We start from the raw sequence: 13,970 nt of genomic DNA on the forward strand, positions 1-13,970 counted from the left end.
ATTGCTTTCCCTTCATTTATTCAGCAAATATTTTCTGAAAGCACACTGTGCATTAGACAAAGTACCACACACTAGAAGTCACTCATTCACATTCATCGCACATCTAGGGAGTGCTTTATTCTCATCACTGGTATACAGGGTTGGCAGGAAAGATAGGGTCACTGTTTTCATGAAACTTCCTATAAATGAAGGGAGAAGATAATCACACGGTAGTAAGTTTCATACAGACAATGTATAATGGGGAATTAGGGCAGGGATTCACTAAGAGGCTACTTTAGACTGGGGGATTAGGATAGGTGACATTTGCTGATAATTGAATGACAGGAATGAAGCAGTCACATGAAGAGAGGTTGAGGGAAGAACAGTCCAGATAGAGAACTTGAGGTCAAAGGCCCAAGGCTGAGATGAACTCGATCTATTACATGGGAGAAAGAAGGTGCCCTTGAAATGAGTTTAGTATGGTATGAGGTTGGAAAGATGGGAATCGGTGATGGCTCCTTGAGGGCCGAATGTGACCTCAGAGGGACACAACCTTTAACTTCATTTTAATTAAGTAACCCCACAAAAAAAGTTAAAAATTATAACCTTGACAGTGTTTTGTGGGAAGACCTTATCAGTGCTGAGAGAAGATTGGAAAGTAGTATATGAGGGGCTGGCACTGTGACGTGGTGGGTAAGGCTTCTGTCTGCAGTGCCTGTATCCCATATGGGCATTGGTTCGAGTCCCGGCTGCTCCACTTCTGATCCAGCTCTCTGCTATGGCCTGGGAAAGCAGTGGATGATGGTCCAAGTGCTTGGGCCCCTGTACCGGTGTGGGAGACCTGGAAGAAGCTCCTGGCTCCTGGCTTCAGATTGGCCCAGCTCTGGCCATTGCATCCTATTGGGGAGTGAACCAGTGGATGGGATGGAAGACCTCTCCCCCCCTCTCTCTCTCTCTCTGCCTCTCCATCTTTCTCTGTGGTACTCTGACTTTCAAATAAATACATCTTTAGAAAAAAAAAGGAGAAGTAGTATATGCGTGGGCAAGGAAGATCAGGCAGGCTTGTTCTGGGCTCTGAAGTGATGTGGGAAGGGAACATAACATTTTTTCAAGGCTGAGTTCCTCTGTCTTATCTGGGGAGGTTGTTTAGGAAAGGAGAGAGTCCAGCTTGTGCCCAAAAGAGACCCAATCGCGTACTCCTTTTCCCTTATTCCCATTGCCTACAAAGCGATAAAAAGGTTTTTTAGGATGTGCAAGCAAAAGGGAGAAACTGTGTGTGGAGGTTCCCAGAGGCTGCCTGATTGCCCATGCTGTGGGCTAGGGAGGTGAGTGCAGCCTGTTCTTTTTGTACTTCACAAGTTCTGTTGAAAAAAGCAACAATCTAATTCTTTCCCATGAGGTGCTGAGCCAAGAGATAATGCCATTCTTTCCCCCTCTCTCTTTCTCACTGTGATCTTGTGAGCCTTTCCACTTGCATTTGCGACAGGTTTGAAGTGATTACTGTATAGGATTTGGCATTAGCGGGTCGTTAGTTTTGTACTGGGCTCTGCCAGTTCTTAGCTTTCTATGTGAGTGTGACCTGGCACTACCTTCCTAGGGCTCCGTTTCCTCCCCTGTAGTCTAAGGGAACCGGTAGTAAATTCTCTAAAGAGCTGTGCGATGTGCTGTGTGTGCTGATGAATGTTCAGCTCTAGTGTGGTGTCTACCTCACTCTAAGTGTTTAGGATGTGTTCCTACAACAAATTACCACAAGCTAGGTGGCCCAAAATGACACTGACTTACATACCGCTCTGGAGGTCAGAAGACTGATGCAGGCTTCACTGGCCTCGAGTCAAGTTGTCAGCAGGACTGTGTTCCTTCTGGGGGTCCTGGGGGAGATTCTGTTTCCTTGCCTGTTCCAGCTTCTAGAGGCCACCGGCATTCTTTGGGTTCTGGGCCCTTTTTGTCTTCAAAGGCAGCAGTGGCATCATTTTTAATTCTGCTCTGTCTTCACATCTCTTTCTCTGACTCGTCTGGTGCTGCCATCCACATTGAAAAGGACACTGTCTTAGCCATTCCTGTTGTTACAGCCAACTACACGAGACTGGGTCATTAATGAGGAATTTGACTTTATTTCATATTTACACTTGTGGAGTTTGGGAAGCCCGCCATGACAACACTGATTGGCGTCTGGTTGGGGCTTGGTCTTGTGTCCTCCAGAGGGGATGAATGTTGTGTTCTCACATGGCAGAGGGTATAAAAGGCTAGAGGGCCTAGCTAGTTCCGTCTACGCCTTTTATAAGGCACTAATTCCATCCGTGAGGGTGGTGTCCTCATGATCTAAACACCTCTTAATACCGCTGTAAGGACTGAGGTTAAGTATGAATTTGGGAGAGGATACAAAAATTCAAACCACAGCAGACTTTTGGTTATATTGGGTCTACCAGGACAATTTAGGATAGTCTTTTCATTTGAGGGTCTGTTGATGGACAACTTTAATTCTCCCTTGCCATAAAAAATAACACTCACAGGTTCTGGGAATAAGATGTGGGCAATTTGGAGCCCATTATTTGATTCAGATACCTACTAGAATATACAGGGAACTGTGCCAGTCAGTGAAAACGAGGTGAAGAAAATTAACTGAGAACTGTTCATCCCATGTAGCATATGGTTTGGGCTATAATATAGGTAGGAATAAAATGCTTTTGGTGGGAGGAATGCTTGGAAGAGGAGGAATCAGACCTGATTGTGGCGATCAAGAATCAGGAAACGATCTGTGCAAACTGTTTCAGTTTGCCCTTCTAACTTGGAGAAGTGGAAATGAGATTAGGTTCAGGAGAGGTAGTGGAGAAAGAACCTTCTAGATATCTATATCCAACAGAAATGTAGTGTGAGGCAATTATGGTTTAAAATTTATTAGTAGCCACATTAACGAAGAAATACATGAGATTAATTCTAATGTAGCTCATTTAACCTCAAATAGCCAAAATAATGTCATTTCAGTATGTAAGGAATATAATTGCTGAGTTACTTGACCTTTTATTTGATTTTTTCAAATCTTTAAAATCCAGTGTAGGAGTGGTTGTTTGTTGTAGCAGTTAAGATATGATGTGGGAGGCCCACATCTCATATCAGAATGCCTGGTTGGATATCTGGATCTGTTTCTGATTCCAGCTTCCTGATAATGTGCACCCTGGGAGGCAGTTTTGATGGCTTGAGTACTTGGGTGTCTGCTACCAATGTTGGAGAACTAGAGTGAGTCCCTGGCTCCTGGATTCAGTCTGGCCTAGTCTTGGCTATTGTGGGCATTTGGGGAGTGAATTAGAAGATCTCTGTTTCTGTCTCTCCAATAAAAAAAATGAAACTAAACAAATGAAAATTGAAGTAGTTAGTTAAAAAATCCAGTGTGGTTTTATATGTTGAGCATATCTCAGTTTGTACCAGCTACATTTCAGGAGCTCCATAGCTGCATGAAGCCAGTGGCCACCATAGTAGATAGGCATAGAGGAAGAAGTGATAGACAGTGAGATGGGAAATCGCAGGACAGATTTCAGGAACACAATGATGAGATAGTGTAAGAGAGGAGTCATCACACTTGGGTTCGTATATGGAAGCCCCAGAATATGATGCTGATGATTGAATGTTTGGACTTAATTTGATAGAAATTGGGAATCTATTGAAAGTTTTTGGGGAAAAAAGTAAAATATTTGGAGTGGCATGACCGGTGCTGATAATGTAGAGGCATCCAACTTGATTTCCCTCCTATAGGTTTAAAATATTGTTGAGGGGACAGAATTCTTGTCTATGCAAAAAGAAGTAATAATGACTCAAGATCAAGTGTACTGGGTGCCAGATTATCAGTATAAATGATAAATACCAAAAAAAGAGAAAGAAATCCCCAAAGGCTGAGATGGCTAGCAAGGCAGGTTGGACTTTAGATGGATCTGGAAGGAAGAATCCAACATTGTTATATGATAGTCCCAGAGCTCAGAAGTCTGAGATGGGTTTCACTGGCCTCAGGTCCAGTTGTCAGCAGGACTGTGTTCCTCCCGGAGGTTTTGGGGGGGAGGGCCTCTTGCAGCAGAAACTGTTTACATCACTTAGCTGGCCATCCTTTTCATTCTTGAAGCCAACAATCGCATGGCATTGACTTCTGACCTAGGCAGTAAGAGAAGCACTGGGAAAGTTGGGGAAGCTCCTCATGGAAAGTGATTAAATCCAGCGAGTCTAGCGATCTCTGGGCTGTTTAGGGAGAGTGGAAACTCCCCACCCATCCGTAGTGGGGTAACAGTGGAGGGTTAGATGGATGTTAGATTTCGGTAGATCTGCAGTGCTTGAACATTTTCCCAACGGCAAGAGAACCTCTAATGATTCAAACTGTGATGACACGTTCTGGTAGGCCAGAGGTGTGCTGAATAGAGGTGGGGGAGACTGAAGATGTGGATCCCTTAGGAGGCTCTTGCTCTAGTTCTCATGTGAGATCGAGGGGTCAGAAGTAGCTCAGACAGGGGAAGTGGGCTGATCCTTAGGAATCTAAGGTGAGTGGATGAAGTGAAGTGGGAGACTAAGGGATTAAAGAGTTTATTAACTAAAATGAAAGGTGTTAATGCGAGTGACAGGACCAGAATGCTTGGTGATTGGCAGTGATGAAATGAGTGTTAGCTGTAAAGATTTCGCAGTAATTTGCGTCATGTCAGCAAACTGTTTTTCTACAGTAATGTTTCACAACTTTTCAGTGGAAGAGAAACTCGGCATGCAGACAGTATGAGTCACTCCTCTTTCAAATGAGATAAAACTCTAATACTTTAATACTTATTGAGCCCCTATAAGATCTTCCAGCTGTCATCTGTGGTGTAAGCATTCACTTAGGACAGAAGGTGTGTTTTTCCTCCCATTAAGTGTCTAGATGAAAAGAAATTGTATAATAATCAAAGGAAGTCTAAATTTCTAATCCTTCTCTTATTTGGAAAGTGAAAGAGGTATAAAACCATAGTGTAGCCTTCTCTTGTTGACTCAGCCCCTAAGGTCAACACTCAGGGGCTGAGGGTAAGCCATGGGAAGAATTAATGAGAGCTATTTATGTGCCTGTGTTGTTAAAAGCTGAGCCCTGGAAGATACAGATGAATGTTGTCAGGTATTTCAAAGAGAGATGGAAGGAGCCATGGCATGAATGGGAAGATAAAATATAGCTGTATGTTGTGTAATGACGTTTTGTTTGTAATGATGAGGGGCTGAGTATATGACAGTGGTCCCCTAAGATTTTACTGCCTAATGACTTACACCAATGTTTGTGTAAGTACAGTCCATGATGTTTGCCCAGTGACAAAACTGCCTAATGATGCATTTATCCAAACTTCTCCTTGTCATTAAGTCACACGTGACAGTGCTGGAGAGATCATGTAGGTCAGAATTCTTTGGAATTCTCTGAGGAGATTTAAGTATTTGAGCACTTCTGCCGGAAAACATTTGGCTTTACTGAACATTTGTGTTAGGTGTGAATGTGAATCCTTGTCTTATTCCCGCTAGTGGCTCACCTTAGAATGCTTTCCTGATGTCTCCAAGGTGAGAGGGACAGTGCTCATGTGGCGAGGTGAGGTCAATGTTTAGATAACTTGTTCCACTCCTGCCAAGAAGCTGGTTGCTAAATGAGGCCGTGTGATATGTTAGACTGACCTCTGCTCTATCATGATTTATTTTTATTTTTATTTTTATTTTTTTTACAGGCAGAGTGGACAGTGAGAGAGACAGAGAGAAAGGTCTTCCTTTGCCGTTGGTTCACCCTCCAATGGCCGCCGCACGGCGCTGATCCGATGGCAGGAGCCAGGTACTTATCCTGGTCTCCCATGGGGTGCAGGGCCCAAGCACTTGGGCCATCCTCCACTGCACTCCCGGGCCACAGCAGAGAGCTGGCCTGGAAGAGGGGCAACCGGGACAGAATCTGGCACCCCAACTGGGACTAGAACCCGGTGTGCCGGCGCCGCAAGGCGGAGGATTAGCCTAGTGAGCCGCAGCGCCAGCCTCTATCATGATTTGATCAAACATTTTCACAAGGCCAGAGACACAAAAATTCTACTCCTTAGTCATCAGGTAAATTCTTAGCTCCCATGTAGAGGCTAAGCAAACCGGGGGCAGCCCTGGTTTGTGCCTATTGTTCTGGTATAAAAAGAGCATCCTGGTTTAGCTGATAAACTCTATGGGTATCCTCTCTTTTGGGCTATCTTAGCTCATTGTGTAGTCAGTCTGTCTCTGGACATGTGAGAGCTGAACATAGAGCTGTTGGGCCTGGAACTTCCCCTGTGATCTTCCCACTGGAGAGGCAAATCCATGGATTCCGTGTTGAGAGAGGGAGACTGAACCTCAGCCCTGCCTCTGAAGGGCTGTCTCCCTCCTGGGGCTCAGGGAATTGCGTTGTGGCTGGCAGGAAATGGAATGGTCCTCCTGTGGCTGCACATGGGAGAGTACCACGACGACTGATTTTCCTTAGCTGTTACCTGGAGACCCAGTGCCTGATTGCATTCCTTAGACAAAGCTGATTGTGTTTCCTCTGTGTGTGGGCTGGGGCTTGTTGGTACTATCTTAGGTTCTGTCCCATATGTAACTTCCTGAAAGGCAGGCTCTCGGGCTTTAATTCTTTTATACTAATTATACACAGAGTCTAACGCAATATCAGAAGTATGTAGCAGTTTAATAGGAAATAAATGCAATTACAACAGCACGAGGATTATTTCAATCTCGTGGCCATGCCCCAAGCCTCTATGGACTTTTATTGAGCAGCCAGAAGCGCTGTTTGCAATTTACTGAATACATGGCAGTTTGCCCCCTGAGGTTATTTTTAATGTTGTCTTTCTTTATTAGAAAAGTTTTTATAAAGCAGAATTTTATAAGGTTGTTTCTATAAGGAATTTTATGAAGGTGGTTATTACTGAAATTAAGATGAGTGATTATGACCCTTAATCGACTGAGAAAGGTGCTCTGCTTTCCCATGGAGGCAGCAGTTATTTGCAGCTTCTTCATGTAGGCTTTGGGCTTACATTAATTGGTCTTGGGTGTAAGGAAGTAGCTGCTATGTTCTGCAGATTGATTAGCGATACATCTCAAGACAGAAGCTTGTGTGAAGAGCTGCATCCAGAAATATAGGCATCATTTCAGTGATTAATAGGATTCTATCAATGATGGTTTTTTTTTTAAAAAAATGATAACCTATTTGAATAATGTGGTATAACAAATATGCTTGAATATCTAAAACTTTTTGTCTTTATCATTGTCCAACAAGCATTTCTAACTTTGATCATAGATTAAAAACCACACTTACATTTTGCTTCATAAATTACTTAGTATGTAAAATGTAGGGATTACTTTGCATCCCGTGAGAGCCAACTTGTTCTGTAATTATCTAGCAAGATACCAAGCATTGGGAGATTCCATCACTGATTTCCAGGGGTTCACAGATAGCTTATGGAAGACACTCAGGTACATACAAGACAGGTTTTCTGTGAGGCACTGCAAACATGGCTGCCAGTTCCTATACTCCCCATACCTATACCCTTCTGTATAGCTTCATAACTCCTCCCGTCAAGAATTAGAATTGGGGCCAGCACTGTGGTGTAGTAGGCTAAACCTCTGCCTGTGGCACTGATATCCCGAATGGGTACTGGTTCGAGACCTGGCTGCTGCACTTCTGATCCAGCTCTCTGTTGTGGCCTGTGAAAGCAGAAGATGGTCCAGGTGCTTGGGCCCCTGCACCTGCGTGGGAGACCTGGAAGAAGCTCTTGGTTCCTGGCTTTGGATTGGCTCAGCTTTGGCTGTTGTGGCCACTGGGATGTGACCCAGTAGGTAGAAGAACTTTCTCTGTTTCTCCCTCTCTCTGTCTGAAACTCTACCTCTCAAATAAATAAATAAAGTCTTAAAAAGAAATAGTCTTGGGGCTTTTTTTTTTATTGGCATAGAGTTATGATATTGGCCAGTTAGGATACCTGCATCCCATATCAGAGTGCCTGGGTTTGAATTTCTGCTCTGTTCTGTATTCCAGTTTCCTGCCAGTGCACACAGGGAACTGGGAAGCAGCAGTTGGTGGCCCAAGTAGTTGGGTCATTGCAACCCACTTGGAAGACCTAGATGAAGTTCTTGGTTCCTAGCTTCAGCCATGCCCAGGCCTGGCTGTTGTAGGCATTTGTGGAGTGAACCAGTAGATGGGCACTTTCTGTCTCTGATGTCTGCCTCTCATTTTAAAAATCTCCTTCTCTACTCTCTGTGTCTGAACCAGGCCAAGGGACTTGCTTTGACCAAAGGGAAAGTAGCAAAATTGACATAGGCAAAGACTTACAAGACACCTGTGCCATCTTGCTGTTCTTGGGAACTTGAGCTGTCATGTGAAGCCTGCCTTTGCCATTTAGGGGACAGAAGACATGTTTAAGTCACTCTGGTCAACACAGCAAAGAATTAATTGATCATCCTGTGGTATAAACACCAAGATGACTGACCATTGCCCACACTTCGTGAGTGAGCCTGGCTCAGGCCAGCAGAAAATCCATCCGACTGAACTCAGCCCAAACTTCTGACCCTCCAGGTTGTGAGCTAAATAAAATTGTTTAGTTAGGCTCCTAAGTCAAGGGTAGTTTGTCACATAGCAAACCTAAACTATAGAGTTCTTTGCTAGAAGAGATAAACTGAAGAGGGAAAGACTAAACTTGTTAGGTTAGGTATGTGCTGTATGCTGGACTCAGCACTCAGTGTTCATATAGGAGGAGGCTTCAAGCAGTTATAGAAACTGGAAGTAAAATGTGATTTTGGTGCCAAAAACTGTTGACATCCGTGATTGCAAGAAGTCTTCAAAAACTTATGGAAATGTATGTTTACAAAAACTATGCATGGATTTCAAAATATGTTTGCACCAAAGATGACCTTATCTTTTAATTTCACTTCCATGAACTTTTGGAAGCATCCTCATATATTACTTCATTTAAATTTTTTTTTTGACAGGCAGAGTGGACAGTGAGAGAGAGACAGAGAGAAAGGTCTTCCTTTACCGTTGGTTCACCCCCCAATGGCCACCGCGGCCGGCGTACTGCGCTGATCCGAAGCCAGGAGCCAGGCACTTCTCCTGGTCTCCCATGGGGTGCAGGGCCCAAGCACTTGGGCCATCCTCCACTGCACTCCCTGGCCACAGCAGAGAGCTGGCCTGGAAGAGGGGCAACCAGGACAGAATCCGGTGCCCCGACCGGGACTAGAACCCGGTGTGCCGGCGCTGCAGGCGGAGGATTAGCCTAGTGAGCCGCGGTGCCGGCTGTCTTCATTTAAATTTAAGCTCCAAGCATAAGCCATTTCTGTTTCAAAATAGAAAAACTAAGGCTGATAAATGATGAAGTTGCATGGTCTTTCAGTGGTAGGTCCAGGATTCTAAACCAAATCTGTTTTGTTCAGTTTGTTCAGAAGACCTTGTATTCAAGATTCAAGGACGAGCAGCTTGCTTGGGATGTGAAGGGGGACTGGGAAAATGGGACAGGAAGAAAAGCAGACAATGGAGAGCATTTACCCAGCAAGTTAGTAATGTGGGCAACTGGCCCTTAACCCTACTATGCAAAGCTTTTCCACCTAAGGTGGAGGGGTCTGAAGTATTCATTCAACAACTCTTTCTAGCAATTGGTTAAATGTAGCTAGAGGGTGGTGGTGGTGTGTGTGAGTGGGGCATTACTTATCCATCTGGGTTTTGGCAACCATAACAGTCACCTAGGCAATGAGATACAGAGGATGGCAGGTTAAATTCTTTGTTTGCACTCAAGGGGTCAATCCAGGGGACTTTGGTTGCAAAAGGGTCTTCTACAGTCTCACAAGATCATGCTCTTTTTGCTCTGATTGTTATCATTTCTTCTTTCCTATACAAGTAGTCTACTGTAAGAGCATAGACACAGTGTGGGTGATAGGGGGTGTGGTACAGAGACACAGGGAGGGGAGCGAGAGGGAAGGAGAGGGAGGGAGGGAGATTTACAACCTTAAGTATTTAGTGGTTTAAGGCCAACAAGTTGCTTTTTTGGCAGAAGCTGGAACTTTGAATCTCTGAGTGAACTGGCTGAAAACTGGTCAACCATGCAACATTAGTAATAAGGAATTGCAAACATCCAAAGGAGGTCACACACTTCCTGCTCTCCTTAGCTATTTATCTTTCAATAAGGCAACACTGTAGATACAGTTGATGTACTTAGCCTATTTCCCTTTTAATTTCTCTATCTATTCAATTAGGCAACAAATACATTTAGAAAGGACTTACTGTGAGCTAGTCCTAGGGTCACTAACATGCTGTACTGAACCAAAAATACATGGTGTCTGTACTTTCCAATAAGCTATACATGATGTCTTTTTCATATTTGAGGTTCTTGTTGTGCTAGTTTGCCAGGGCTGCCAAAACAAAATGCCACAGACTGGGTGGCTTTAATAACAGAAATTCATTTGCTCATGTTTCTAGAGGCTGAACATCCAAGGTCAAGGCAGTGCCAGGATTAGTTTCTCTTGCAGCCTCTTCCCTTGGCTGCCTGATGGTCATCTTCTGTCTGCATGCCTGTGTATCCCTGGTGTCTCACTTCTTAGAAGGACACCATATGGAACTGGCGACCTGCTTTTCCGAATTTCTGGGAAATTGAATGACAAGAATAGAAGCTTATGTTAATTGCAGCCCAAGGAACTGGGTTGTATATGAGAAGGCATTTTCTGATTAAAGTTTTGTTTTTTCGGTTACTGATAGATGTGTTAATGACAATAGTATTGTTGAGTTTTTTTATTTTTGCAGTTTTATAACTTTAATCAGTAATCAGTTCTCATCCACATTGACTGTCCATAAATTTTTGAAAGTGGTGACAGGTATATAGGTAACCAAAGTGTTCTGAACTTCAGAACATCTACATAATTCCTTATTCATGAGGCTTTGTTTTCTGTAGTCTGTAGTCAAGTTTCTGAGTAGGACTTGTCCATACTTATTAAGGAGGTACTGGTCTTGTCCTTGGAATTTTTAGGGCCATTATTATTTATATGAATCTTCTTAAGGAATGTTGGAAGAATTGGGGGCTGTTACCAAGTGACAGCTTGAACTGTTGAACACATTTCTACTTTTTAATAAAATTAAAGTTCCAAAATAAAGGTGGTTTATCTTTAAATAGTGTTCAAATGCAAAATAAAATTGTATTTTGTAAAAATTCTGTAAGTAAAGAATGACTAACTGTTGACATTAAATTATTCCCAAAGTAATTGTCAGTGAAAAACTTCTAGGTATGCTTTGGGGGTTTGGAATGTCTTGTCTTCATTAAATCTTTTCTCTCTATATGGATTATTGTTATGCTTGGAAGTTTCCTTCAAGTTAAGGCACTGTAGGAATACAAATAAGAGGGGTAACATAGTAACCAATAGCTGTGGGCTCTTCTCACAACTTAACATATTAGATTTGCTTTAGAAGTGTGGAACATTATCCAAGAAGACAGACTTCAGAGGGTCATCAGAGTGTGCTGAGCTGGCATTGAATGCCCAAGTCCAGGCTGTTAAGGAATTACCAACAAAGAGAAATTATAAATTCATCTCTGGTCGTTCATTTCTCCAGTGCCTTTCCCAGGTAAGGATGAAGGTGAAGGTCTACATGAAGTGCTCTTCACTCCTCTGAGCTTCGCCTGAAATCATCTTTCTTAAGACCTGATCTTCCTCCAGAAATTCATCCTGAGACGTGTGTGTCGGGGTGACAGTCTCTGTTCTTTCCAGCCTATTTCTTTGACCTTGTTTTCCTTGTATCTCTAGTTAAGAGTGGGACGTAAGTCTTCATCCATTAGCAGTTTCCAATAGAAGCAGCATCAGAACATATCGGATAATCAGTGATGAATACATTTCACAAAGCAAGGATCTGTGGAGACAGCATCCGGCAAAGTTAAAGCCCCGGCAGCAGGCAGTTAGTGGTCTTCATGGTGATTTGTGAGATGTCATGGAAGTAGCCTTGCTCACACATACTCTCCTCCTTCCCATAAGATTAAAAGACACGACGTTTTGGGGAGTTCCCTTTGAAAATTAAGTCCCTGGGAGTGGGGGGTGGGGAGGAAGCATTTCAGTGCAAATGAACTCATCTACAGATAGCAACTGGATTGCCTAAAAGGGTAAAGGAAGTGGTGGATGCAAGTGGATGTGAGTGAGCAGAGGAGGGGTGAATCCAGAGACTGGGTGTCCTGCTAGAGAGGAAGAGCAGAGTGTGCTACCACGGGGCCTGAGTCAGCTAGGGCTCTACTGGGGACAGGAGGGGTACCTGAGTTTTTTTTTTTTTTTTTTTTTTTTTTTTTGACAGAGTGGACAGAGAGAGAGAGAAAGGTCTTCCTTTTTCCATTGGTTCACCCCCACAATGGCCACTGCAGCTGGCGCACTGCGCTGATCTGAAGCCAGGAGCCAGGTGCTTCTCCTGGTCTCCCATGGGGTGCAGGGCCCAAGCACTTGGGCCATCCTCACTGCCTTCCCTGGCCACAGCAGAGGGCTGGCCTGGAAGAGGGGCAACCGGGACAGAATCCGGCGCCCTGACCGGGACTAGAACCCGGTGTGCCGGCGCCGCAGGCAGAGGATTAGCCTAGTGAGCTGCGGCGCCGGCCCTGATTTGGTTTTTGACAATCCTACAAAAAGGAAGTAAGAAATTGAAAATAAATTTCACATAGCTCACAATTTGGCTGGAGCTAAGGGTTCAAGCCAGTGGGATTACTCTTGTTCTTATTCATTTAAGTAGAATAAGATCTGACATCTGCTATGGGCTGAATACCATGTTTGGTGTTTTCAAGATGTTTAATAGTACGTATTGGGTGCACTGTTCTCAATGCTTTACATTGACGAAATAATGAAATAATAATTTTCAAACAGCCCTTTGTGGTTGGTACCATTAACTTTCCATTTTGCAGATGAGAAGACTGACAAAGTGACAACTGTTAAAGTGACAAGGCTTGGATTTGAATGTAGGCTGTCTAGTTCCACAGTCATGCTCTTAATCATAGCACTGTTCTATTCTTCACACATATTAATTTTTTTTAAGGAATGATGCAAGTTACTTCCCCTGAATACTGTTTATGGGACTAAGTACTAGGGTAGGAGGACTCCCTGTTTCAATTTGCATGCTACTGAAGGGTTTCCTGAGATGCAATAATTTTGATCCCCAAACTGGAATAGTTCCCCCACCCAAGCTAGCATCTCTGTCAAGAGTATGATTGTGATAAAACTACATGCAGCGTTACCCCTGTAGCACTTACAGTCCAGTGATGAATAATTTTAAGTGGAGTTACACATTTAAAATAAGCATCTGAAAGTGAAGATAAGGTTCTATGAGAGCAAATAACAGGGGCTGTGGGGACAGTGGGGAATGTAGCCTATCATAACAGAAGCAGAAGAGTTTATAATATTTATTGTATGGGTTAACGTCTTGATTTAAGGAGAGACAGGTATTGGTTAATTTCCCCTCTTGCAATGATTTATCACCACATGATAAGACCAGAGGACAGTAACCAATAATCAAGTCTTATACCATTAATACTTCTTTATCCAAGACACTCTCGGTGTTTAAACCTGATGTGTTGCCCTTTTAAATGCTTATGCACAGTGCGTATGCATTTTTTAATCCTGCTTTATTTTTTAATAATTTACAGCTGCAGAGAGCCCAAGAAGCTGTTTTTTTTTTTTTTAAGCGGATTAAGGTACTGCATCAAGAAGCCTCCATTTCTAATCAGCAAAATCCATTGTAGCCACAGAATTACAATTAAATATCATTACATGTTTCCCTAGAAGTTTAGGAGAACCTGCAGGTTAAAAAAAAAAAAAAACAACAAAAGATTAAAAGCAGCAGGATTGGAGCATGTGGGTGAGAACTCCGAGAGAGAATCCAGTCTGGGTTTCTGTGATTGCAGACCGTGCTGTAGATGTTCTGGTGTGCCGGAGACTGACAGGGGAAGGATGGTAGCTCTATTGCTGCACAGCCCTTTCAGCTCTTACTTACCTTTAGGACAACACTGCTTAGTCTT

The 13,970-nt window shown here is 43.4% G+C and overlaps 1 protein-coding gene across 14 annotated transcripts in view; it reads left to right on the forward strand.

Annotated features, from left to right (window-relative positions):
- LOC149127601 (uncharacterized) overlaps positions 1–13,970 on the forward strand; it is a 390,111-nt gene that overhangs the window by 56,147 nt on the left and 319,994 nt on the right. For 9 of the 14 annotated variants that reach the window (XR_016231093.1, XR_016231095.1, XR_016231099.1 and 6 more), the window contains one exon: positions 11,396–11,551. The exons of the other annotated variants lie outside the window; for them this stretch is intronic. Coding sequence is in view for 4 of the 9 variants with exons in the window: in XM_089328656.1 (XP_089184782.1) it covers positions 11,463–11,551 (89 nt within the window). In the remaining 5 variants the exon portion in view is untranslated. The remainder of the gene's footprint in view (positions 1–11,395; positions 11,552–13,970) is intronic. 14 annotated transcript variants of the gene reach the window in all.

Source organism: Oryctolagus cuniculus, chromosome 3 (genome assembly GCF_051225735.1).
Source record: "Oryctolagus cuniculus isolate XC-2025 breed Fujian yellow rabbit chromosome 3, ASM5122573v1, whole genome shotgun sequence".
NCBI lineage: Eukaryota > Metazoa > Chordata > Mammalia > Lagomorpha > Leporidae > Oryctolagus > Oryctolagus cuniculus.